General features: G+C 46.5%; 2 protein-coding genes across 24 annotated transcripts in view; one reads left to right on the top strand and one right to left on the bottom strand.

Moving 5' to 3' along the window:
- AAK1 (AP2 associated kinase 1) overlaps positions 1 to 4,879 on the bottom strand; it is an 86,274-nt gene extending 81,395 nt beyond the window's left edge. For 17 of the 18 annotated variants that reach the window (XR_012778707.1, XM_075523689.1, XM_075523694.1 and 14 more), the window contains exons 1-2: positions 4,710 to 4,879; positions 4,250 to 4,581 (exon numbers count right to left, since the gene is read on the bottom strand). Coding sequence is in view for 17 of the 18 variants with exons in the window: in XM_075523689.1 (XP_075379804.1) it covers positions 4,250 to 4,412 (163 nt within the window). In the remaining variant the exon portion in view is untranslated. Of the gene's footprint in view, positions 1 to 4,249 lie in introns of all 18 variants that reach the window. The other variant, XM_075523690.1, reaches the window with a different exon arrangement.
- Positions 4,880 to 13,372: 8,493 nt separating this feature from the next.
- ANXA4 (annexin A4) lies at positions 13,373 to 24,868 on the top strand. 6 transcript variants are annotated; one of them, XM_075523513.1, is made up of 15 exons: positions 13,374 to 13,607; positions 13,709 to 13,804; positions 14,790 to 14,899; positions 17,693 to 17,749; positions 18,699 to 18,774; positions 19,213 to 19,307; positions 19,587 to 19,700; positions 19,875 to 19,965; positions 20,459 to 20,538; positions 20,942 to 20,998; positions 21,461 to 21,554; positions 22,071 to 22,166; positions 22,614 to 22,672; positions 23,024 to 23,146; positions 23,410 to 24,868. In XM_075523513.1, the coding sequence occupies exons 4-15, from the start codon at positions 17,747 to 17,749 to the stop codon at positions 23,467 to 23,469; spliced, it is 948 nt and encodes a 315-aa protein (XP_075379628.1). In that variant the 5' UTR covers positions 13,374 to 13,607; positions 13,709 to 13,804; positions 14,790 to 14,899; positions 17,693 to 17,746; the 3' UTR covers positions 23,470 to 24,868. The 6 variants fall into 6 exon arrangements, with proteins under 6 accessions (XP_075379632.1, XP_075379628.1, XP_075379629.1 ...); XM_075523514.1 differs by having other exon boundaries at positions 14,785 to 14,899; XM_075523517.1 differs by lacking the exon at positions 14,790 to 14,899 and having other exon boundaries at positions 13,373 to 13,607.
- The last annotated feature ends 59 nt before the right edge of the window (positions 24,869 to 24,927 follow it).

The following is a 24,927-nucleotide window of genomic DNA, read 5'->3' as shown; positions in this document are numbered from 1 at the left end:
ATGTCACTGGTCAGCTGATTAGCAGCTGGCACTTGGGAGAAGCTAGAAGGAAATAACTGACAAAATACACTTCAAAGTGATGTCTCAAACCCAACCACACTGGAATTGGGCTGAGGACCATGTAAATCTGCAAAATTTACCTCAGATGGGGTTTGTTTTAAAGGGAAGTTATTTCAGAAGCAGCTCATGTGTAATTTTAAAGGATGATAGTGACTCCAGGTTATGGTGCTGCCTGCTCCAGGGAAAGGGAGCGCTGGGGGTAAGCTAGGCAGGGGTCAGCAGAAGTCCTCTGCAATTAGCCCAACCACACATTTAGGCAGCTCAGGGGGCCACCTTCCCGCACTGGGCACAGGTTGTGCATTCACAGCTTTGCCAAGCTCTTCACACACACGTTGGCCCGCAGGTCTGCTAAAGAAAACCATGATGAAACCTTCTCACAATGTCCATTTTTTCAAAACGGAGTAAAAAATATAGCTGGCAAATTTAAGCCGATTTTGCTTTGGTTTATAACATCTACCATTAAATGCTTTGAAATATATATTAGCTAGCAGCACACACACAGGCACATATCTGAAAAAATTTCAGTGAAATATCTGACAATTATTAAACCTGACTCCCCTAACTTACACATTTTAAAGGGAAAAGACTACAAGTAGCACCTTCAGAAAAATGCTACTAATTGAAAAATTGACTTTTCACAGACCTGAAGAAACGTAGCTTGTATCTTTTGCTAGAAGCAGACAAGACAAAAAAAATCCTAGCTCGAACATGCACCCCATCAATGCTTACGTACCTTGGATCAATTCAGCGCTCTTACAATCTTGCCGGAACTCAGAGTAACACAAACCATAGCCCCGTGAAAACTGGACACTGGGGCAATCCCCACCTGGTTTGGTTTTGCTCAGAGGAATACATGTGGCTTGTGGTACTCTGCCACACATGCACGTCCCACAAACTCCTTCGCAAATTTCTGATTTCTGGCAACATCCTTCTAAATGTTTCTGCTGCTCAGGTCCTCATCGCAGAGACACCATCCTCCTTATAGCTCCAGTGTGGGTTTTTGGGGTGGGTTGGTTTTTTTTTTCCCCCCCCTACACACAGGCAGAAACGAAAAGCAGCATCCAATTTGGTCACACTGTTTTGGTTTCTTTTCACAAACAAAACAGTAAGATAGTAGCCTGACTCACCCACACACTCAAATGCCTCCTGGGTATTCACCTCAGCTCCTCGAAACACCCGTCACCTTAAAGTCAGTAACAAGTCCCCTCAGCCCATACTGGAGCACTACGCTGATGCCACCGACTTTAACCCTGGCCTTGCAGAACTCCAAGGCCAGCAGTGCTGACCTCCCACAGCAGTTAATCCTCATGCAAACTTTGAGGGGAATTTTTCAAGAGATTATTCATGGTATTATATGGATTAGAGCAAGATGTCTACAAAGACTCAGCTAAGAATCGCCTATTGCAATATATTGTTTGTAAAAAAAAAAAAAAAAGAAAGAAAAAGAAACACTGATTCACCGTATTATAACACCACGGACAAATCACCATTCAAGTTCCTTCTGTATTATTCCCATCTACTTCCTTCCAAAAGGAAGGCACGTTCCTCCCCACCCAGGAAAGCAAGTATCCAGACACAACTATTTTTAAGGGGGTGGGGGGTGTACCTAACCGCAGCGAGTATTTTGGGGGATCTACGCAAGAGACTGCGAGCACGTGGAGACATCTGCCATCTGGCACACCTCACAGTGCCTGCATTAAGGACTCCCATCCTGGGCCAGTGAGCAGTCATCTTCAGCAGAGTTGCTCAGCAGAATTGAGGGTGACCAGAGACAGCTTTGACAGAAAGAAGTAAATCCCAACACTTTAATTCCAAAAGTTCTGGCTCAACCAGTTCCTCAGGCTTGCAACTCGAGTCTCCCCCACACCATTCATCATCATTTCAGAGACTCTTTCTTTTAAGCCACTTTTTACGTCTCTTATTTTCTAGGCTTCGCATGCTGCACCAAAACACAGGCCTCTCCTCTCCCTTCTAAAGCAAGGGGGATGAGAGATGTTTCTTTCCCAGACAGAATACTCCTCCTCCTCCTACAAAGGGCTTCCCAGGGGACTTTTCCTTTTAGCAGAAATAGCCAAGGCTTCACAAGTTGCCTTTTCAACACTGCTGAACCATCAAAATTCACTGCAGATACAAAAAAGTTTTCCAGCCGAGGATTCAGACACCAGTAGTGCAGGGACCAGGTTGCTGAGAGCACCACAGGTCTCCAGCTGAGTCAGTGAAAAAATGCTGTTTACCAGCACTTGGGGAGCACACGCAGCTACACCAGAAGGCCAGAAGTATGCAAAGCTGCAGCACTTCTGACGCTTGTTGACTCCCCCAATGACTTACCTTTCCTATAAAGGAAATGGCATTTTCACCCCTCTGTTCCCATCAAAAGGCGACAACCTACAAGCCACCGTGCTCTTGTCCCCTCAGAGACTTCGCTCACCACACAGAGGTTTTTCAGACTGCCCACACCAGGAGTCTAACTGTGAGGAAAATACCTGCGTAGCACATTTCACCAAAAGAACTTCCTTTGCCTTATAGCGTGGTCAGGCAGAGAACATAGGACCCATTTTACAGGCCTGCTGCACCTTGCTTGGCCTGTGTGTGCAGATCTAAAAGTTGTAGCCAACCCTAGGCCATGCTCCATTGCAGAGGCCGGCCAAGAATCCAGGAGCCACAGGGAAAAGCCCTCACAAGCAGCAGTTCCTCCAGGACAGCGAGATACAGAGGGGAGGCACTTCTCCCGCGCAATCTGTGCTACCACCTCGCACTTTCGGGGGCCGTAGCTTAGGCCTGCCGAGAGAGCCCAGTGACACACAGGCTCGCTTCCTGGTGCTGTCAGCACCGGGGCAGAACCTGCCAACAGATTATTCATCAGCAAAAAAAGCCTCTGTTTCCCCATGTTACCAGGATGAGGCCAGCTTGCATTAAAAAAAGACTGTGACAGCTTCTCAGGTTTAGCTCATATAGTTCCTAAGCTCCTAGGTCCAAAAAGGGCCTTAGAAATATCAGCCAAGGGAAACCTATATTGCAAATTTCAAGTCAGAAAAAAAAAATCACTATAGTTACTAGTTGAAGGGCTGTTTCCGGTGCTCCTCTCAGCTCAGCATGCAGCAGAACATATCAGAAACCATGTCTAAAAGATGGTCACAGATCTGTTTTCTTGTACATCATGGTGACTTTTACAAACCTGAAGGCACACAGTGTACACAGAGTCCCTTTTCCATTTTAGGGTTCTTTCTGTAAAAGCCAACACAGGTCCTCCCACTCAGCTCTCATACAGCAGCTACCCTCTCTTTTGCAATTACAAGATCAAAACAAAACACTGTTTTGACTGAAATCGCAAAGGATGCTGCGCAGGAGATGGACCAGGAGCAGGTCTAAGGAGGCCAACATCTCTCTGAAGGTCGAGGCTAAGGTTACCAGCCAGAGCCATTCATAAGGTTCCTTATAGCCCAAACAAATGAAATGTAAAATGATAGTTAAAGCAGCAGTGCTGGTTACAATTAAAAAAAAATCCCACCAGCAGCTTGCTGCACTGCAAGGACTATACACGTAAAGAGTTTTATAATCCCTACTGTTCATTTCTAGTTCTTTAATTGTTTTATTTGGAAAAAAAAATGCAATTGGGATTACTGTTTCCCCTATGAAACCCCACACAAACAGAAATCCCTCATCCCAGATCACAGCTAGCTCTATTCAGCCTACCTGTGTGCATAACATACCTACAAGAAATTTACTCCAGTGTTTTATTCCTCTGTGCTTAAGGTAGGAGGCAACTGGCTGAAGAAAGTTAGAGTGAAGGCCACCACTTGCTTTATTTACAGCACCTTGTTCTGCACCAAAGCATTGACATTTTTGGTTTGGGTTTTTTTTTTTTTTAAACTGCCAGTTTAGGGAAGGTGGGAAACAATTAACTTCTGAAATCCCCTCAATTTCTAAAGCATTAAAAAAAAACTGAAACCAAACCAAATCCAGCAAACCCACACTGGGTTTACACATGGGAAGACCAACAAATGTCAGCTTGCAGATGCCACTGGATTGCAAGTCTGTCAAGGACAATGAAATATTAGGGGAGCTAGGGATAGAAGGGGAGGCGGAGTGCACAGGAAAGGCCAAAGCCTCCCTTCCCAGCTTTGTGAGGGAAAGGGGGAGGGAAAAGAAGCAAAGGCAGAGCGCTCTGCAAAAGGCACTGGGGTCTTACCTTCCGCCAGCACCTCGTCCACCGTCACCTGGTACCGGCCGATGCTGAACACCCTGCCGATGTACCCGCTGCCCGGGCCACCGCTGCCGCCGCCGCCGCCACTGGTGCCCGATCCAGGGCCAGAGCCACCCTGCTCCCGACGCGAGTCGAAAAACTTCTTCATTTCTCAGGAGGCAGCGGCTGCCTGCTTACGGGGGCGATGCTATTTTTAAGGTCCCAAACCCCCTCCTTGTTCCTCCTGCAGCCCGGCCGGGGCCGGTGAGGGGGACGCGGGGCCGCTCGCCTTGTGGGGCCAAGCAGAGCAGGCGCGCTGTCCTCCGGGGGATTCACACCTGCAAAACCACAGGGGGGATAACGGGAGGGGAAAGGCGGTTATCCCCACAGCGCGGCCTGGGCCACCGCAGCCCCCTCAGGGGAGCCCTGACTGACAGGGCCCCTGACAGGGCCCCCCGCCCGGTACCTCTCTGCGGACGAGGGGTGCCTCCATGCACCCCGCAGCGGCTCCCAGGGCCGGCCTGCCGCAACCCCACCGGCTGCCCGCGGCGGGTCACGGCGGGGGCCGCCTGCCGGCAGGGCCCGGAGCCCGCATCGCTGCCTGGCGGAGCTCCCGGCGGCCACCGAGCCCGTCAGGGACCGACCCCGCCGCCGCCACCACCCCCCGCCGGCCCCATCCGACCAGGAAATGGGCTGTCACAGGAAGTCCCGGCTGCCGGCGGGAGCGCCGCCCCCGCCAGCCCGGAGGGCTCGGCCCGGCCCCGCCGCCCCAGGATGTCCCCCCTGCCGGCGGAGCCACCCCGGAGCGCGGCCGTCACCCCGCGCCCCACAGCGCGGCGGAGGGGCGAGTGCCCCTTTTGCGGGGGGGGCAGTGGGGGGTAGGTGGAATGGCGGCAGCCGGCCCCGCCGCGCGGCACCCTGGGAGCGGTAGTTCCCGTTCACCAGGCGGTAGTTGGGGTGGGGGCCGCACCGCCGCGGTGGGGGACTATAACTCCCAGCATGCAGCGCGGCCCTGCCAGGAGGGGGGGGGGAGAGGAGGGGGCGCGGGTGGGGGGGCGACGTTTTGGCGGGGCCGTGAGGCGAGACCCCGGTGCGGAGGCTTCCCCTCAGCCCGGCCGGCGGGGATGGGGTCCCCGGCAGGTCGAGGGAGAGGAGAAGGTGCCCGGGGGCCATTTCTTCCCCTCGCTGGGAGGGATGGGCGCAGAAATCCTGTCAGCGACGAGCCGCGGCCCGCGCTGGCACCTCGCTGCACCTGGCGACGGCTATTTACATTTATTTTCGAAACAGTGCGCTTAAACTTGACATTGTCGTGTCATAATAATAAAAGTCCCCTGCAGTGACATCTTGGGCTTGACCTGAAGTACGAGGCTTGTCTTCACACAGGCCCTGCTAGCGCCTGATTCAAGAGCCTCAAATAAAACTAAAAATTAACTCCAGATATCCCCAGCCCTCAAAACTCGTTGACTACTTTAAACCTAGCCGTTGGTTTTGTAAAGCCTGCGCCTTAGATTTACTATTAAATTACATCTTCCTCCTCCTCCCCGCTCCAGTACCTCACGCAGCTTGCAGCAAGATGCTCATAAGCAGCAACGTGGCTCATCCAAAGAGCTCAAAGCCCTTGGGTCAGGCTTCAGAGAAGCTTAGTTTAGCTCAATCTCGTGAAATTTCTTTTAAATGCACTTTGGATTCCTTTCAGCCTTTTTTCTGAGAAATCAGAAGATTTTTCCAGCCTACGGCGTCCGCAGCAGCTGGCTCCTCTCCTTTCCACATGCATTAACAGGGAAGGCCAGAGCTGGGGTTTCAAACAGCAGAGGGAAACATTAAAATGGCAAAAATTGGTTTTCCCAGCCTGCCACCCAGAATACAAAACCCCGAGGAGCACACGGCTGCCAGAGGAATGCCTCCATGACAGCACCGCTCTCCTTCCTCCCCTCTGACTGGAGCAGAAGAGGAAACCGGAGCATGCTTGCGTTTTCCCGATGACTATTATTTCCTGTATTATGGTAATAACTACAGCCATCCTGCTGACAAGCTCCTGTCCCAAGCGGATAGGCTAGGCAGGCCCTGGTTTCTGTGGGATGGCAAAAATATTTACCCTTTGCACAGCCCTTTTTCTTTTTCCTGCGTCGCTACCTTGCTTGAATGGGCTGGCTTTTGGGCACAGCCTTCCAGCAATGCCAACGAGACTGGATCAGCATGTTGTAAACAGACCCAATTGTTTTTCCGCCCAATGTTTGAAGACTTTTAAGATACATATGGCTCTCAGAACAGGCAAGTAAAATTGCTGGTGATAATATTTAGCACGTTGGATACACAGATCTAAAAGTACATCACTGTACAGTTGCTTTTCTGCTGAGCCACTGTGCCTCTTCATTACAGTTAATGCTACACCTCTTCCATCATCCTTGTTCTCAGCAGTTCTTGTAGGTAAGGACCTACAAGCCCACCCTGCAGACCTCAAAGTCCTCCTTGACCACCGTCCTTCACCCATAGTTTGCAGGGTGCTGCAGAGTGGCTCCTATCTGCACCTCATTTCCAAGTGTCATGTACGAGACGCCGTAAGTCCACACGGCTGGAACGGCAATCATTTCAGCTAGTCAGCTAACTGAAAGCAGTCCTTTTTCATTTAACAGGCTTTAATCTTCATTAAACCTTGCGCGGCTGTGGTTTGGGGCTATATGAGGAGTTGCTAATGGTCCATACAGAAGGTTCATTTGCCCTTCAGATTAAATGTGAACTGGGTAAAGTCTCAGTTGCTTCTATCCATTTTTTTTTAATTACTCTAACTTGTGAAAGATCCCCAGGCATCTATTAAAGGCTGAGGTAAAACACCCAGTGCAAAAAGAGAGTCCTATAATCAGTGATTTCTGGGGACTCTGCAGAACTGAACAATTTCCAAGGAAATTGGGCATCTCTGTACAGTACAGGGAAATGACTCATTTCCAACTAAAGAAGATAAAGCCTACTGCCGTGCAGAGAGCTTGCAGATGCACTGCTGAACATCCTAACCAGGCACTGAGAAGTACTTTTTTTAAATGTACCTGGGAGTGCTGAGGTATAATACAGATGAGCGTCAGACCCACGTACAACTATGGGGCCCTGATGTTCTGGCCACAGGCACACAAACTCTGTCGGTGACCATTTTGGGGAGCAAAAGCACAGCAGAAGCCACTCCTCGGTTGCAGATGCTGATGATATTCTTTATTCCAGAAGGCACGAGGCTCGGCTGCACTGCTGCAATCCCAGTGACCTTCATAGGGATCAGAGAGAACTGAGCCTGAAAGCTTTAAGTGAAAAAGCTCATCAGTGATTGCCAGCAGAGGCATGGTCTAGCACTTCTGTGTTAGCCTGGAGCAACTCCAGGGTGCTCATAGATTTGTCCCACTGCAGAGAGAAACCTCAGTCTGACTAATACTGTCAATCCTAAACACCAAATTTTAGCTGTTAAAATCCCATGACGCTAGGTTTAAAATACTCGAGTCCTGACGATGTGCTCAGCAGAGCTGTTTGCCTGCACGTTGTCTCCCTGATCCCTGGTTCCCCTATACTGCTAAGTAAATGCATTCAAATCCCCAGGAAGAAGCACATTAATACAGCTGCATCCCTCTTGATCAAACTTTCCAGACAGCTCAGCATTTTCTAAATAAAAACATACGTTGGGAAAGGGTTCATGCGATTAACCTACAAGCGAGGGCACACTGACCTCTCCTGGGCATTTCGAGAAGTGGCAACAAGGTAGAAAAGAGCCTACACAGCTTTCTGTGCTTGGTTATGCATAACTATCCAGGGGCAACAAAGTAATGGTCGTATTTTCCTGCATTCAGTAATTAATAATTAAGTCTTCTCATCTTATTTTTATCTTGATAAGGATGTTCCCTTAACCACACACATTTACTGCAAAAACTTCTGTCAAGCTTCTCACCAGAGAAAGAGTATTAGAGCTACTATTCTATCCATCTCTATTTCTGCCCGTGTTTTCTGAAATCCAAGGATTTATTTTAAGTGCATAGTCGTGGCCCACAAACGCTACTAGTCGGACCAGAAAAGCCACCACTTTTCTTTACCACCCCCAAGAAAAGGTCAACTCTCAAGCATACTATCATCTTGCTAGCAATTTGGCTAGGTTCAGAGTTCTGCAGAGGAGCAAAAGGAAGACTCCAAAACTCATATCTATATTTTACCTGTTCAAAAACTAAAAGTTTCTACCTCTTATGTGCTCCTATTTGCCCTTGTAAGACATACTCGCTAGCTCCAGCAATGGCTACCCTTCCTGCAGCTAGAAGCCATCTTCCATCAATGGTAAAGGCACTCATGGCCTATATATAGAATAGACACACATGGAATTAACTGAGCTGATGGAGATCTGTAGGCCCATGCGTATTTGATGCAATACTATGCATAGCATGGATCGATATTGTGTACATCGATAGGATTGTCCACCAAGTCAGAAAGAGCCATGTTTCTCAAGGAGCATGACCTTGCACTTAAAGCAGGTATCATTACATTAAGAGAAATTTGCAGATTGGGTTCTCATTGACAAGGGATTTATCAGCTGCGTTTCAAGTGTCAGGGTCCTGAGTGTACCCTCAGGCTTTCATTGCCCCAAGCAGTCTCTCCTGGGCCTCTGTCCAGCACCCTTTGCTCATCGACCATGACCTCCATTTAAGTGTGGGCCAAGGAGACTCACTCTTTGAGGCAGTTGTAGGATAGTCCTGGCTGTGGTTCTGTCTTTTGACTTTGCTGGGTGAGCTCTGGGCTTGTGTTGTAAGTAGTGCTGTTTCTTAGAGTTTCTAACTTGGTTTCCTGGGTAGGCTGTGGACTTGCTTTGCCTCGTGATCACTGGGTGGTTGGTGAAGCTGGTTACTGCCCCTAACTCTCTTTAGGCATGGTAGGACTGGTCCTACCCGCATGGGTAGGGTGCTCTTGGCATCCTTTGCTCCTAGCTTGTTTTCTCTTGTGGAGCAGCTCTGCTCTTGTTGCTTTTTAGCACTAGGTACATCATGTTAAGATGCTTAATGTGTTTTCCCCACTCCAAGCTCCACATGAGCCAGTGAGTTTCTATCATATTTCCATGAAGGAATGAATACACGTGTGCCTTAGAAGTCCCCCTTAGCCGGGCAGTCATAGCTCTGTTTCCATCCCCTAGAGCTGGGTTACAGCCAAATTACAGAGCAGCTAAGTAAGATAAAGCTACGTAGAGGCAGATATTAATTAAGAAGAAAAAAATGAAAGCTACTCATTTCCTCTTCAGAACTATATGTATGCTAATTGAAGTAAACATTCATTAAGCCCATTAAATGAAATTTAGGTTTGATAATGCATTTAAGGCTGCTGGAAGCAATGGTGTAGCAGTTCATAGCCTGCAGCTTTAGGTTGTACCACAAATAATATATAGCTTCCACAGGGGCATTAGGAGTTTCCCTGCCTGAATGTCTCTCCATGGAGCTGGTAAATGCCCTAAGGCCTGAGGTTTAAATTAGATCAATTAGTCTTGATAGTGGGGGTTTGTTCGAGACAAAGTTATTATATTTGTACAAACTGTAATGTGAATGCAATTACAGTGGTCTAGCCCATTTCTTGTCCTTAATGTAAATAGGCTATACTACGACAAGCAACGTAATTCTGATTGCACTGCATCCACACTAGGTGATGTCTTCCCAGCAAGTAAAGGGAACGGCTTATCAAGGCCAGGCAACCCTAGATCATGTGAAGACTCCTGTGCGCTTCTGCCACAGCCTGTGCCTTAAGCTTTGCTGGGGATGTTAAAGCTGGCCTGTTTTCCCTGGTTCAGTTTGAACAGTCGAAGGTGAGACAACACAAGCAACTAGGATCAAGAGCAAGCGACAACTTGCATGACTGCAAGGGGCTCTTTTGAAGGGAAAAGTGGGACCCCACAAGTGCCTAACCACCTTCACAACCCCTCTACAGAGGTGCTTGCTGACTCCAGTCCCCCTTTGGATGGCATTCATGAACACAGGCAGTCAACGAAGCTCTCAAACAACCAATGCCCCAGGACTGTTTGCCTTCCCTGCTGTTTATAGCTTTAGTTAGTAAAACAGTAGAATGGGCTCATGGCCAAGTGCAGCCTGAAGTTTCTCTATAAGAGAAAGGCAGAGTGTGTGGGTATTTCTGAGACAGTGTCAACACAGCATATGCTGTGGGACAGCAGCGTGGAAAGCACTGAGCGTGGTAGAACCCGAGACACTGTTATAGTTGTCACTGTTATAAATTGTAATAGCATGCAGGATCTCCTCTTGTGTGCCTGCCTGCAGAACATGCGAGCATCCCTGTCTTAAAAATCTTGTAGTTGAAGCACACTCAAAATGGGGAGTTTGGCTGCTGGCTTTTTCATACAGCTGCTCATTGCTGTCTCCCCTTATAGCTTATTTTCTAAGGCATGTAGTCCACCATGTCTAAGTGGTCTCGTTTTAAATGCACTTTAGGTTAGAGGGATTTTCTCAGATAAGTTCTGCTCTCCTGTTCCTTCTTGGCCTTATGTGGCACGTATGTTCACGTAATCAACCCGGGTCTATCCAGAGAGCCCTTGACTTGCATAGCAGTACGGGTATGCTATGCTCAGGGCTTTGTAGAGTCCTGTCTGAATTGCTAAGAGGTGGAGTGCTGCATGTTCCCCTGGTAATACTGACTGTGTAAAAACAGTGTTTCTAATGGTTGTGGTAAGTAATGAAGAGCTAAGAACACTTTCATTTCTTACGTGAATTGGAATATTTGAGTCTTCCCACCTCAAATAAACACTGCTTACCTGTTTCTGGGAGTGTGTTTGTCACCTTCCTCCCTCTCTTTGTGTTAAAAGGGCTTTGCTCAAATAATAGAACAAAAGCTTTGGGCTAGCTCTTCCTAGGGTCTTCCCCAAAACACCGTTTCTTATCAAGGCTACCTCTGCTTTGTGGAAATGGACATTTCATCTTATACAGTGCCGAACTGGAGGTAAGGAGACATTCTTGCTCTAAGCGTCAAAAGTACCTCTACATCTCTGCAGCGAGTCCTAATATCTGCAGTTAACTTTGTGATTAATCTGATATTAATATGCAGAATGTGAGAATTCTTTACCCTCTTACAAGCACATGAAAATCAGTGCTTTAGAAAAGCAAGCACTTCAGCTTCCACCCTAACCTCAGCTACCCGCTGCTATGGAGACTGTAGTCTGAGCTACAGCATTGCAACACAGCTCTGACAGCACTTGTGCAACAGCTGAATAAACCCCATTTTCAGGGGCTGCCGATTGCAAACTGCTGGTGCTCAGGTATAAAAATGAGCATTCCCTTATGAACTTCCTGCCAACACCTGCATAATCCCCAAAGGCCCAAATTCTGGCCCCCACTGAAATCCGTGGGAGATTGGCTGACATCTTCATTAGTGCCAGGATTTAGACCTCAGTGAATGAGGTGAGGCTGTTTCTCTAAAGCTAAAGGCAGGTACCTGCTAATCAAATGACACACAGAAAGTCTCTCCTTCCAGCACCAGGCTCCTCTACTCTTTAAGGCGCAAATTTAAAAGGCCAGGTCCTTAGGGCAAAAACACAAATGCTGCCATTTTCCGAGAAGTTCAGCTCTGTTCTCATTGTGGGACCTAGAATAAATACCTCCTGCCTAGCAGGCTGGCTGCTTGAGCTCCATTTATTTACTTAATGCACACTGCCCTGTCTTTCTGTGACCTTTTATTTTTATTATGTCTTTTGTAGAGGTGAGAGAGCAGCACGATGGAGTGGGAATACAGAGCAGGTATGCAACTGAGTAAAGTCTGGGTATTTTGAGAGTTTTATAACAGGGAGGTTTAAAATAATCAATAGGACAAACAGGAAATATAAGTGAAAAGAGATGTACTTCGTCACTTACTACACTGATAGGAACTGTGGGCTTGTCCATTACTGTCCCTCTTTTGATGTGAGGACAGCAAAGCTATGCTAGACAGTGCTTCAGGCTGGAGATATTTAAGGATAGCTGTAGCCTTTCCATCCTTTAAGAGATGAAGACAACCTGCTGAAAGCTGAGTAGACCCTAGACAAAGGGCTCCTGGAGAGCCAAAGCTTTGTCTCCTGAAACTTATATAGGAAATTTCTCCTCCAGCAACAACTCCCAACCTGAAGGGAGCAGCTCCTGTAGCAAGGTACAACAGGGTTCAGACAACCATTGCCCTAAATCCCCTGTCCTTCCATCCACCTTACAGAGAAGCTCAGCTAACTCTCAGCATGGTCAGAAGCTTTTGTACTTTGTATTTTTTTTCCTTTCTGGTCCAAATAATTGTGATTGTCTGAATCGGATGGCTGCGGAGCCAGCATCCATAACCAGCCAAGATTATAGGGAACTCAGCTGTGTGTTGGGTCAGAATCTGGCTTCCGAATGGACTACGCTTACATGACTAATTCCAGATGGCCAAAACCATCCACACAAACACTTTGCATCTTCAAGTATTCCTCCCTATTAGGAGCGTCCCCAGGGGGAAAGAAAAGGTTAAATTATGCAAATCATGAATGGCAGGATTGGTGCAATATTTAAAGGATAAATAACTTTCAAAGACAATGAATAACTTATGGTCTAGAATAATTACTGTTGCATATACCATTGACTTCAGTGTCAGAGCCATCCATTCCTCGGGGTTGAAGAGGCTGGAAAGCAAACAGAAGAATGAAGCTTTTGAAAATACACAGGCTAAAAAAATCAGAGGCAACATAAGATGGAGAAACACAGCAGTTCTGCTGGTGGATTAAAATGAGTGGCTACGGGCCCAGAGCAGGAGACAGCTGACGTGAGAGGAAGGGATGAGAATGGAAACTTTAACAGACGTAGGAAAGAGAAGAGTTTCTCCTTAGTGACTGTTGATAATATGTACTAGTCCACACTGAATCCTAGTTGGGGTAAAGTGCCAGATTTTGCAAGGAAAGAGACTCTGCAGTGGAAAAGGAGAGTGCTTGTGGCTTGAACCCTGGTTTTCTGCTACCCTCTGTTCAATGTTCCCCTGCATCAGCAGGGATGACTAGATGCTGGCCTCTGGGAGGTTGTTTTTGGGCGACTGCGCTGCAGTGGGAGCTATAATAAGCCGGCTGCAGACATGCTCACTAGAGCACAGCCTGCATTCATCTGAGCTGCTAAATTTAGGTCTCTTCCAGCAAAAGAGCATGTGCAAAGAGGCACAGGGATGAGATAACAACTGTCGTACGAGCTGGAAAAAAGAACTTGAGAGGGCTGATTTACTCATTATAATTACTGTACTTTTGGCATCAGAGGACACCAAAGTCCCCGAGGATAAACACAGTGAAGACAAGAAATGTGTTATTGAAAGGTTGATTTCCCTCTGTCAGCATCATGATCTTGTCCAAGGCTGACCCTGGCAGTGTCACATCGGGGTAAAAACTGAAATCCCTTTGCCTGAAGTGTTTTGACTTGAGGGCAGTGCCATTTATTGGGGCAAAAATAGTCATCTTTATGAGAATAGTCATTCTTACAGACATCATGGCTGTTTGTGACACAAAGTTCTTAGACAAGGGGGAACAATGCTGAAGACCTGGAGAGGTGCTGTGGGAGCAAAGGAGACACAATACAGGTAAGAAATCCCCACAAACGGCATGGGCGGATGAACAGGACTTCTTGCTCAAGGCTGCTGCAGCCTGTGTGCTCCACGCCGTCGTCCCCCTCGCTCCCCCCTTGGGTATGCCCTTTCACACGACAGCATGAAGCGAGACATCAGATGCTGGCTGTGCGCTCGGGCTGCAGTCAGAGGGACCCTCTGTTCCCAGAGATGTTTACAGGCAATGCTGGGGAGCACGGAAGCCATCTGAGCCTGCCAGGCCACCTTTACTTGCAAGGGCCTCTGTGTAACCCCAAAATGTGCATTTCCTAAACGTGTGTGAGGCTCCTTGGGGAATCTCTCCCTGCTCTGGATTACAACCAGCTGTTTACGGAAGGGCAGAGGAAGGGAGCTGGGCGTTCGAGAAAAGCTGCTTTGCGCCGGCGAGTCCCACCCTGCTCCAGGGCGGGGACTTTGCCATCCAGGGCAAGCCGAGAAAAACTCTTCCTATCCCTGCCAAGGCACCCGCTTGGGACAGCAGGTGAGTGCCAAACTAACGGGGGGGTCCCCTTTGGCATGGGGAAGGGGTTGCATGGTTAGAGGTGCCTGGGAAGATGCCAAGCACCGTCCCTGCTTGCCAGACCGCAGCAGCTGGTAGCGCGGCTGTGCTGGAGCGGGTCAGCCCTTGGCTGGGCGGATGCCCTGTCCGGGCCATGATGCCAAGGCTTTCGGGCATTGGGGCAGCCCTGGAGGGCTCAGGCCTGGGGTGAGGAAGGACAGGGAGGCGGGTTGTGGGAAGGAGGAAGATGGCTGACTCTTCCCAGGCACAGGGAGTGCAGGTTTTGCTTCCTATTTCTGCCGTGCCCCGTGGCCAAGCTGGCATGTCCTCCCCGCTGGATGCTGGAGCGTGGAGGGCATGGCAGGGGGCTTGTGAAGCACCTTTGGGTGGGTGCACAGGCTGAAGTCAGGAGTGCAAGGCTCTGCTAACTCAGTATTATATTTTTATTCCTTTTGAGGGCAGTGGCCACGCAAAGGTCATCGTGTAGGAGGTGCTGGGATATTTCAGCTGGCTCGGGGCTCGCCAGCAGAAGGGAGGTCCTTTCCTGAGCTGCAAATCGGGCTGGGATCAAGGTCAATCACCCTGCTACGAGCCCCAGACCTACCCCGGGGCACTCTGCCTCCCTGAAGCACAGCCAGCTGTGGAGGGAGGCAGGCTGTATCCAGGACGCTGGAAACAGCTGGCAGTGGCAGAGCCATGGAAAAGCTGATCTGGCGCAGGATGTGGGTTTGTGTTCAAGTATATGTGCACCGAATGAAAGACCTAGTCAAACAAGTCCAGTGTTTGCCTTGCAAGGGGTTGGGTTGCAAAACGGTGGTTTTCCATTCCAGGTATAGGACTGGCAATGTGTCTATGAGCTCAAACTTGAGGGAAAAAAACCAAACAACCCTGTGTTTATATCCTGTTAAGCTGTTGGGAGCTTTGCTCGCTGGGAGCCGTGTGTGCTCTGTGCACAGTCAGGAAAACTTGATTCAGGGCAAGCCTAGATTTGAATTGGCCAGCACACACGATCGTTTCAGCTGTTTTCTGATAAATGAAATTTATTCTGGATTCAGCTTTTAGAGGACATTGATGTGGACTTATAACTGCCTGATTAGCTGATAAAGCCTGCCAGGAAAAGGTCATCCATGGAAAAAATTTGAATAATGGGAGGGATGCCTCGTACACCTGCACTCTGTCATCTGGCCACAGTGTTTTGAGCCTGTTCTAAGCCAGGTTTACTGTATCAGGAAGCTCAGGCCTTTATTCTGGGATGAAGCAAATAACATCAGGACAGGGATTAGCTGGGGCACCTTAGCACTTGCTAGCTGACTTTTTGCATGCATAGTTTAATTCTTCAAAACATGGAGTTAAGTGTTGCTTCTATCCTGAAGCTGTTTCTCCCCGTTTGAGCTGCAGGCCAAGGAATTGTGTTAAGCTGCAGAGCACTGGCAAATCTGACTGAGCAATTCCTTTCTCTCTCTACTAGCAAAGGGAGTGGCTAGGAAAGTTTTATTCATCTAACGCCCCAGCCTGAGTAGTTAATGGAGACGCTTTCACCTGTGAAAGGGAGCAAGAGGGTTACAGGGGCAGGGACCATTGCTGTAGAACTTGGTTGAACTGCTGAGTGCTTCCACCTGTAACTTCAGGGGCTCATTTCTTGTGGCACCACACACAGAAGTATACTGGGAACAAAACAGCATTTGCAGATTGCACAGTGCGGTTAGCACCGCTGCCTTTTGCGGTGCTCTACTCTTTATGTTCCCAGTGACGTTTAAGCTGCATGAAGAAATCGGAACCTTACAGTCAATATTCAATGTGACATTTCTGTTGTAATTTGATATTGCAGGAGCACTTGCCCTGAATCCAGTACACGCATCCTTTCCTCATGTTTTGGTTTCTTTCTGCCAGCTCATTTGCACTCAGAATTTTTCTGCCTCCCACCCCTTTTTCCTTGTTTATTGACCTTTCTTTTGCCCTCTAATCAACTTGCTAAAACAGCCTGTGTACAAACCAACTGAATGGTAAAACTGCATCAGAAAAACATCTGTGAAATTTGAAGCCATTACTTAGTGTCTGGTTAAAGCAAATAAAGTTGGCTTTATATTTCCATAAAATATTAGAGAAGAGCAAAGATGACTTTTCTGAGGTCTAGGTCATAATTTGACCACTGAAATCTATAATCAAATGAAAGAAAGCAAACTCAACGCTAATAATTTTCCATATGTTGCCTGATTGCACAAGGTATAATAACGTACAGATGACCTAGAGAGCACTCGGGAGTGCCTGTGCGTAACACATCTACGGCAAATGTCATCCAGAGAATTAACTTGCCTGAACAGCACCCTCTGATGATATTCCAGATTTGTAAGAGTCATGTGAAGCATGAGCAAAGACACTCCTGTTCTTGCACAACTGTCTGGGCTCATCGATGGCAGCTATTAAGCACCATGAGCAGGATTAAGGAGAGATGTTGTCAGCCGCTGGCATCACTGCTTCTACTTAAGGGCTTTAATGCAAGAACCTCGGTTCATGCTGTGTTGAGCTTGAGTTGCAGGGAAGTCAACCTTGTCCTAGTACTTGACATCCTGTCAACTGACCAGGGATATGGGAAAATACTTTGTGTGTGTTCAGGTATAGGCCCTATGCAGGAAAACAAAATTATGAAGAGAAAAAATAACCCTGGGGAGATGGCAAGTAGCTATTTTTTTTTTTTCCGAGGGCTTTAACAGGCAATTAAAACTGCAGTCCTACAAGGAATTACACATTGCACCAAACTGAGGAGGTGTTGAATACAGCAGATTTTAAGTAAGAGGGAAAATAATTTTCCTGTCCCACTCCTCAAGTGAGGTTACCTTTGCATGCTCATCTACACCCTGATGTGGTCTCTGCCTCCTGGGGAGTCTCTGTGAAGGGTGTCGGGACTGTGCAGGCACCCTCACCCTAATTCACCCTCAGGCTCTCACCTGGCAAGGTCAAAGCCATGTGTTTTGAAGGGCATGGGAATCAAGTCTATTTTCTTTGTTCCCAGGGCAACGTTACCTGCTTCTCCTTGTAGCCTCAGCCAGGTTGTCACACTAGCAATAGAAAAGAAATTTCTTAAATTACTAGTGCTGATCATCTGCTTGTGCACCACATCCCTCTTTCAGACAGGGTGAACGCCCTGGCCCTGTGCTGTCGCAAGCCAGCCTTTGTTCGTTTGGTACAAAGCAGGACTGAAAACTCAGGGATGCTGCTACAGGCGTTCAGTAGGGCTGTTCAAGTGTTGCTTTTAGTCCTCAGAGAAATTAGATGGTTACTTAAGCAGCCCCATTAACTGGCAAGGGTAGGTATATTCTATTAATTATTTGCTAGAAAACTAACACTCCCTCTGTTTTTTATTACAGTTGTCTAACTGCCTGGGGACTCGGACAATAAGAGATTGACCAAATACGAGAGTGATGGTGAGTGTGTGTGTTTTCTGTACCACGCTGTGCCAAGTGTTTGCTCTGATCAGATAAACGAAGGGAGCGTAGCTCAGATAAGGACACAGCAGGAAGAACACTGTCACTGTCTGTCCCTTTACGGGGGGTGACTTTATTGCTTCTCTCTGCTTCCTCATACTAGAGGAGAATGATCCACACATACGGGCTTTTCCATTTTGGGAGTTAATGGAAAATCCAATCAGATATTAGTTGAAAGAGCACGAATTTCTCCAGATAAACTTCCTGGGCATATTCTTCTTTCCAGGTTCAACCTGCAAGTTGGCCATCTATATGGTAGTTATCCCCGTGCCTGTTTCAGAAAGCCTAACCTACACGAATGTTAAGCAGTTTATTGCTGATGATTTTCAAGGGAACAGGGAGAGCTTTGTAAGAGACAGTGTAGTCCCACAGAAATGGCACTGGGCAGGAGGCAGGAGAAACCTGTTTGTGAATCACCGTTTTGAGCAAAACACTACGCTTCCTGGTGCATTATTTTACAGAATTATTGTCCTTGGCCGCTCTTAGAGCAGTCAGGCATAGGGCTTTCATGGGAACAGCTTCTTCTATGATTTACGTGAAAAACTGCTGGGAAGAAGCCCCAGCTGGACTGAGCAGAGATGTCAGACTGTTTGCCATTATTTAATTGGAAACCACATACTCCATGGGCAGCTATATGAAGATATTTTCTCCTTTTAGTTGTGTCCCTGTGGCTTGTTTCTTATGTGGCTAGGAAGACCCTCTAGAACAAACTGTTTCTCTTCAGGGTACGGCGGAAGCCTGATATAAAATCAGTCGTGTTTGGTGGGTGGACTTTACTTGCTGTCACTGTGTTTGCATCTTTTGGATTTTTTTTTTTTTTAATTCAACTCTACTGTATTTATGTATCACTTTGAGTCTGCCTCTGATAACTCCTCTCCTGTGGATTTAGGCAACAATCAAGGGAGTCTCCAGTTTCAGTGCTGAGCAAGAAGCACAGGCACTAAGGAAGGCTATGAAGGGATTTGGTAAGTTGGTCTCCCTCCACTGCTAAACCCTCTTTTTCCCCCCTCCGAGCATTGGGAATGTTTTGTCTGGTGGTTTGTTAGAGGGGAAGTTTAGCCATTTGCATTGCCCCGCTGCCCTATGAAGGCACTGAAAGGAATCGAGTGACTTGAACACAACTTGAAATCCAAGTCTTGGCCACAAAAACATGGTTAGTCAGGCTCTTGTCTTGTCTGTCCTGCGGTGTGGTACTGCTATGCCGCTGGCTGGGTTGAGGCACTGCTGTATGTTGATCTAGTCCCCAGTGCTGTTGAGAACCAGCTTGTGTAAGGAACAGAAGATGTTGAGAACCAGGTTGTGTAAGGAACGGAAGATGGCTAATGGCACACTCTGGACAAGACCAGAGCATGCTTCTGGTTCTTGTGCAAGCAGCCTGACTGGTTTCCATTGGTTTCTTCCAGGCACAGATGAAGATGCCATCATCGAGATCTTGACCAAACTAAATGTTTCCCAACGTCAGCAAGTTCTGATCACCTATAAAAGCAGTATTGGCAGGGTAGGTGGTCTTCAGAGATTAGTGACTGTGGCTTTAACTGGGAGATGTAGACAATGTTTGGGTTATATCACTTGGGTGAAATGTGAGCAATATCCTAGTCTCCACAACAGTAACGTTAGCACAAGCTTTCCCTGGTCAAGTTTATTTTGGTCTTGTTCACTTCAGAGCAACTGTTCATCCAAGGAGGGCTGGAGCATGAAGAAAAGTGGTGCATGAGTTCTTTCTGTTCTCAAAGGCTGTATCTTCTCCCAACTCCTTTCTCCTCTCTCTGTCTTCTAGGATTTGATTGATGACTTGAAGTCTGAGCTGAGTGGGAATTTTGAAAGAGTGATCATTGGTATGATGACTCCTACCACCATGTACGACGTGCATGAACTGAGAAGGGCTATGAAGGTTCAGAAATCTTCCTTTTATGTTGCTTAAGTTCTGGTCTATTTAATATGATATGGCATAATTATACATTTATTATTAATTTATTATTATCTTACATATAATTAAAAAAAATCATAGTTGCACATCAAAACAGTTGTCATTATAATCTTGGATTTTGTCTTTGTAATTCCCTAGGGTGCAGGAACAGATGAAGGTTGCCTGATTGAAATTCTGGCTTCTCGCACAAACCAAGAGATTCGGCGCATTAATGAGAACTACAAACTTCGTATGTAGTGTAAACTGCAAGCCATTATCATACTGTCTGAAAAGTCACTTGTGTGTATGCATGGACACGTGAAGAGGATAGAGAGGGGTCTGTTAGCCTTTAAATGTGACAAATCAGCCAATACAACTATTGCCATTTGTCCAGAGAGAACCTCTGAATTAAGCAGGTATCAACAGCAGGACTTCTAACAGCCTCAAGGATTAGAATTTCACCCAGAAATTGAATCAGTGTAAATAAAACGGGATGGGGTGGTTATGTCTATCAGTTGGATGTCTGTCCATGTGTGGATCTACTGGCAGTTTTATACTGGCTGTGCTTCTTAATTTTGGCCTGTAGCAGTAAATAAGATGGCTGGACTGCTATGATGATGTTTAGAGCCCTGAGCACAGTTACATATTTACCTAGTTTATGGCTGGCAAATGTTGTGGACAAACAGCGTCCAGGTGGTGGACCTGTTACTAACAGATGTCATATGTGTGTGTGCTCTTGCTAGAATATGGCTGTACCCTTGAGGAGGACATTATCTCTGACACATCTTCCATGTTTCGAAGAGTCCTCGTGTCCCTCGCGACGGTAAGTCCAGGCTAAGGGGAATGGGGATGAATCTTCCTGTTGCTGATGGACACGCCTCTCACTTCAGTGATGAGGTGCTTCAGGCTGGCTTCTATTTCACTTATCTTGCATTTCACTTCGCCTGCATTTCACACCCAGCTTCTGCAGGGAGAGGAGTCTGACTCTGGGTATGCATTCATGATGTGCTCTTTTTAAAATGGCCCAGTTAAAGTGGATTGCTGTTCATTTCAAAAGGAAGTACGAGTCACATCTGAGCCATATTTCACTGTATTTGTAAGCTACTATTCAATTTTAAGGATCCCATTATGCATCTCCAGTAACTTGTTTTGAATGGGGAATTTGCAGGACTTGCTTCCATTAGTTGCTCTGGTGAAATGAGTTTTTCATCCTTGTACCTCTGCAGGGAAACAGAGATGAGGGAACGTATGTGGATGATGCCCTTGCTCAGCAAGATGCTCAGGTGTGTAGCAATTTGCTTCCTTGCAAGAATTGTCTGTTCTTGTACATGTGGTGCGTGGCGAGTCCTTGCTTTTTCTAGACCTCATTTTTTTTCAAGGTAGAACAGTAAGCCTGAAGCTATGCTAGACAGCAGCACCCTAGGTGGAGACCTGGGCTCTAATCTCAGTTTTGACCCTTAGAGAAGCCTCTTCACTGCTCTGACTCAGCTGGTGAAATGGGGATGATGGTTCTAGCCTCCTTTGCAGCTCTGTGGTGAGAGGTCTCTAGACAGGCTGGGTATTTGGGAGGAGAGATGACATTTCAGTTGAGAGTTGCTGTGCTTGGTTAGTATTTGTTGGAGAATATCTGTGATCTAGACAAGCCACAGGCCAGCAGTGCTCAAGCACCAAGTATAAAAATCTCATGTTATGTACAGCTGGTCTTCTCAATTAGCCTTACTTTGTCTATTTGTAATGTCTTCAAGTGCCTGTATGAAGCTGGGGAGAAGAAATGGGGAACAGATGAGGTGCAATTTATGGCCATCCTCTGTACACGGAACAGATCCCACCTACTAAGAGGTAGGACCCTCTGCGGTGTCCTGAATTTTTTTCCTTGTTTGAGGACGATGCTTTTGTAGGAGCTTTGTACTTGTTCATTAACTAATTGTGAACTCTTCCTGAGACAGCAGGTATCCTAGAGCCCAGTTGCATTCAATTCTTTAAGACCATTTTATTCCCTCCTGAGACAAAAAGGGACTTGAGAAAAACATCAGTACAACTTGCTCCAGCCTGTAAACTGGAGATAATGAAGTGTGACTCCCATTGGGGCAGAGCTAAGCATTTAAACTGCCATCATTAACTAGCAGTTCTTGAAAACGCTAGCAGCAGTGGTAGGCCAATTAGCAAGACTGTTGATAATTAAAATGAATTATTTCTGTGGGACAGCCCTGATTTAGCTTACAATGTCACAATAATGGCACAATGTTCATACAGAGTATGAGGAGCTTGATCTTGCAAAGTGATCCTTGGTGGTTTACACACTGTATGCCCTGAAGCATCTCACTCGCTCTTTTTATCACTGATTCTTCCTCCTAGTTTTTGATGCATACAGAAGCATTGCTAATAAGGACATAACAGACAGCATTAAATCTGAGATGTCAGGAGACCTCGAAGATGCTTTGTTAGCTGTGGGTGAGTGCCCTGCTTTTAAACTTTGTCTACAAAGTAATTAAATAATTAGAGATACTGTATCTTGCCCTGGCTGGCTGTTTACGTAGCTTCAGGAGGCAGATTCTGTTTGCGAGCCACAGCGCTCTACTCTTTGCAGATACAATCGGGTGAGAAAGCTCTGTGCTTTATGATATTGTTTGCTTTCCCAAGTGATACTTTGGTACCTGACATTTGCTGTCAGGAAGCATTAAAGCCTTAAAGAAAATATTACTGGGCACTGGGCACGGAGACATCAATTTGCAGCAGGTCACGGACTATGGATGTCTGCATTGTACTTGCTGTTAGTTGGCCCTGAGTTGCATCTTTACAGAATAAGCACCTTCACGGAGAAAGTGCTGTAAAGGTTTGGGAGACCTTCTCCTTCAGTTTTTATTGACCTTAATTCTCTTGTTCTTGTCTCCCTTACAGTAAAGTGCATGCGAAATAAACCTGCCTATTTTGCTGAAAGATTGTATAAATCCATGAAGGTAAAGAGCTTTTGGTGTGAGATTGCTATTTTTTTTTCCCCTTGCCTTTTGATGCTTGAGTCAGCAGCATGATAACTAGATAAAGATATCTAGATATCACTAGATAAAGAGAAATTCTGCTGTTAACTGGAAAAAAAAAAAGTCTGAGCTTTTATATGGACCTCTCTTCCCTCAGGAAGCTCAGAGCAATATTCTTACCCAGCAGCAAGCTGCTAGTGGATCACTCCACTAATGCAAAAATGCTCTGATTAGGAACAGATCCCACAAAAGACCAAGTGATAAAATCTTTGTGTCTGTCACTGATTTATCCAAAAGGCTTTGTAGTCGTACATGGTTGGTTTATTTCTTTAGGGCTTGGGAACAGATGACAACACGCTGATCCGAGTGATGGTATCCCGCTCTGAAATAGATATGCTGGATATCAGAAGGGAATTCCTGACCATGTATGGGAAATCGCTCTACTCCTTCATTAAGGTAAACTTTTCAGTGTTAGAAACGAAAGAGCTGGGTTTGCTAAGCAGCTTAAAGGAGACAGGTCCCCACGTGACACCTATTGGGTATTTTAGAGGAGCTGGAATTAAAGAGACATTTATGTACTGAAAACGTTCCTGAATGTTCTTAGTTCTTAAATTGTCAAAGAGGATACAAACCCTACAACAAATTGTATGTGCTGGGAAGAATCCAGCCTCGTATGGAGCTGTAAAACTAATTGCGTTCCTTTTTTCTTTTCTCTCTAGGGAGACTGCTCAGGAGACTATAGGAAAGTTCTGCTCAGGCTCTGTGGTGGGGAGGATTAAAGATGCCTGGTGTACTACCTGGATGAGGGGAAGCAGTTGATCATACGGATTTCTTTCTTCTTAATTTTTGCCATTTAATTTTTTAATTAATCTTATTAATTGCTATGAGTATTGACTTAGGTTAGTTAATGCTCTGGTTAGGTAATGGCCATTCCGGTTGACCCTTTTGTTATGCTTTTATGCTTGGAACACTCATTTGTCTAGTAATTGGGCTAGTAAAGCCCATCTTAAAGAGAACATTGTAACCAAATACATAAAAGCTAAATTGCTTCCTGACAAGCTGTCCCTTTTCTGTTGCATTCACCAGCAAAACTTATCAGCTGAAGCAAACTTGGATGCAGAATGTGAGAGGCTGCACAGGGAAAAATTAACCTCATCAATACATGGAGAGTGCAGAATGCAGGCTTGCTTCAGTTTGTGCAAGATAATTAAAACACAAAGAAATCCATCATCTAAAATACAAGCACGTTTAGATCTTACTTTGCCCTCTCTTTGTGTGGAGCATTAACAGCCTTGCTGTACTTCATGTATATGTTGCCTATAGATCTGTAGGTAGGGAAGATGTCCCTGGTGACATCAGAAAAAACTCTTGCTGCCCTGGTTACAGGTCAGCCCTGTATTCTTTGTCTGTCTTCCTTGACTCGTGGGAGTATAAATGATCAGCATTACATTACAAACTCTCCCTCTGGATAAAGTGATGTCATTAGAGCGGTGCCTTTTAAGGAATGACCAGTCCCCAAAAACGCATCTCATCAGCACTACCTGATGCCTTAGGCTGGGATGCCTTGTACTGGGGTAGCTCACCAAACCTCGCCGGCGCTGGCTGGTTGGAGCCCTGTGTACCACTACCGTTAGAGGGTCCAGTTTTTGTGCCTATGCCTGACTCGGGCTTCCACACCAACCTCTGGAAGAGGCTTTTCCCCCAGACCCTACACAACTGCCTGTTAAGCTGACTGTTGCTTTCACTACAAAAAATGCGGTCCTTGTTTGGCTTAGCAATTTATTTCTTCAGCTGCTGCCATATAATCCTGTTTTGAAGGCATCACACTGAGGTTAGAATTTGAAGGCGCAAATACCGATATGGCCTACACCCAATTCTGCCACTCATTTTGTTCTAAATTAGGCTACTGTTGGCTTGAATAGGAGATACTTCTGTGGCCTCAAATAAAATAATTTTCTTTCTTGCTCTTTGTGCTGTAAGTGGAGATACATTCCTTAGTTTCGGTGGGAGAGGAGGTAGAGCTTTTTCCAGTTCTACTGAAGCCTTCCGCTCAGTGAAGGAAAAATTGTCTTACTCAGTACCACAGGCTAACAGATGCACTCAGGCTTGGTTTTGTGTTTAAATGCCTCGGGTTATGTTGCTGACTTTTTAAAAATGAATAAACAATTTGTTTCTGTACCTTCTGCCGTGATTGTGTATTCTGGGAGAGGTAATGTGAAATAACCGTGTCCTTGTTT

The sequence above is a fragment of the Mycteria americana genome, chromosome 23 (genome assembly GCF_035582795.1).
Source record: "Mycteria americana isolate JAX WOST 10 ecotype Jacksonville Zoo and Gardens chromosome 23, USCA_MyAme_1.0, whole genome shotgun sequence".
In the NCBI taxonomy this organism is placed as follows: domain Eukaryota; kingdom Metazoa; phylum Chordata; class Aves; order Ciconiiformes; family Ciconiidae; genus Mycteria; species Mycteria americana.
The sequence above is the reverse complement of the archived record's forward strand: the minus strand, read 5'-3'. Positions and strand labels throughout refer to the sequence as shown.

Excerpts from the sequence above, each read along its gene's own strand:
- ANXA4 (XM_075523517.1), top strand. Across the intron at positions 19,308-19,586 it reads ATAAAAGCAGTATTGGCAGG|GATTTGATTGATGACTTGAA; the intron begins GTAGGTGGTCTT and ends TCTGTCTTCTAG. Across the intron at positions 21,555-22,070 it reads CAGATCCCACCTACTAAGAG|TTTTTGATGCATACAGAAGC; the intron begins GTAGGACCCTCT and ends TCTTCCTCCTAG.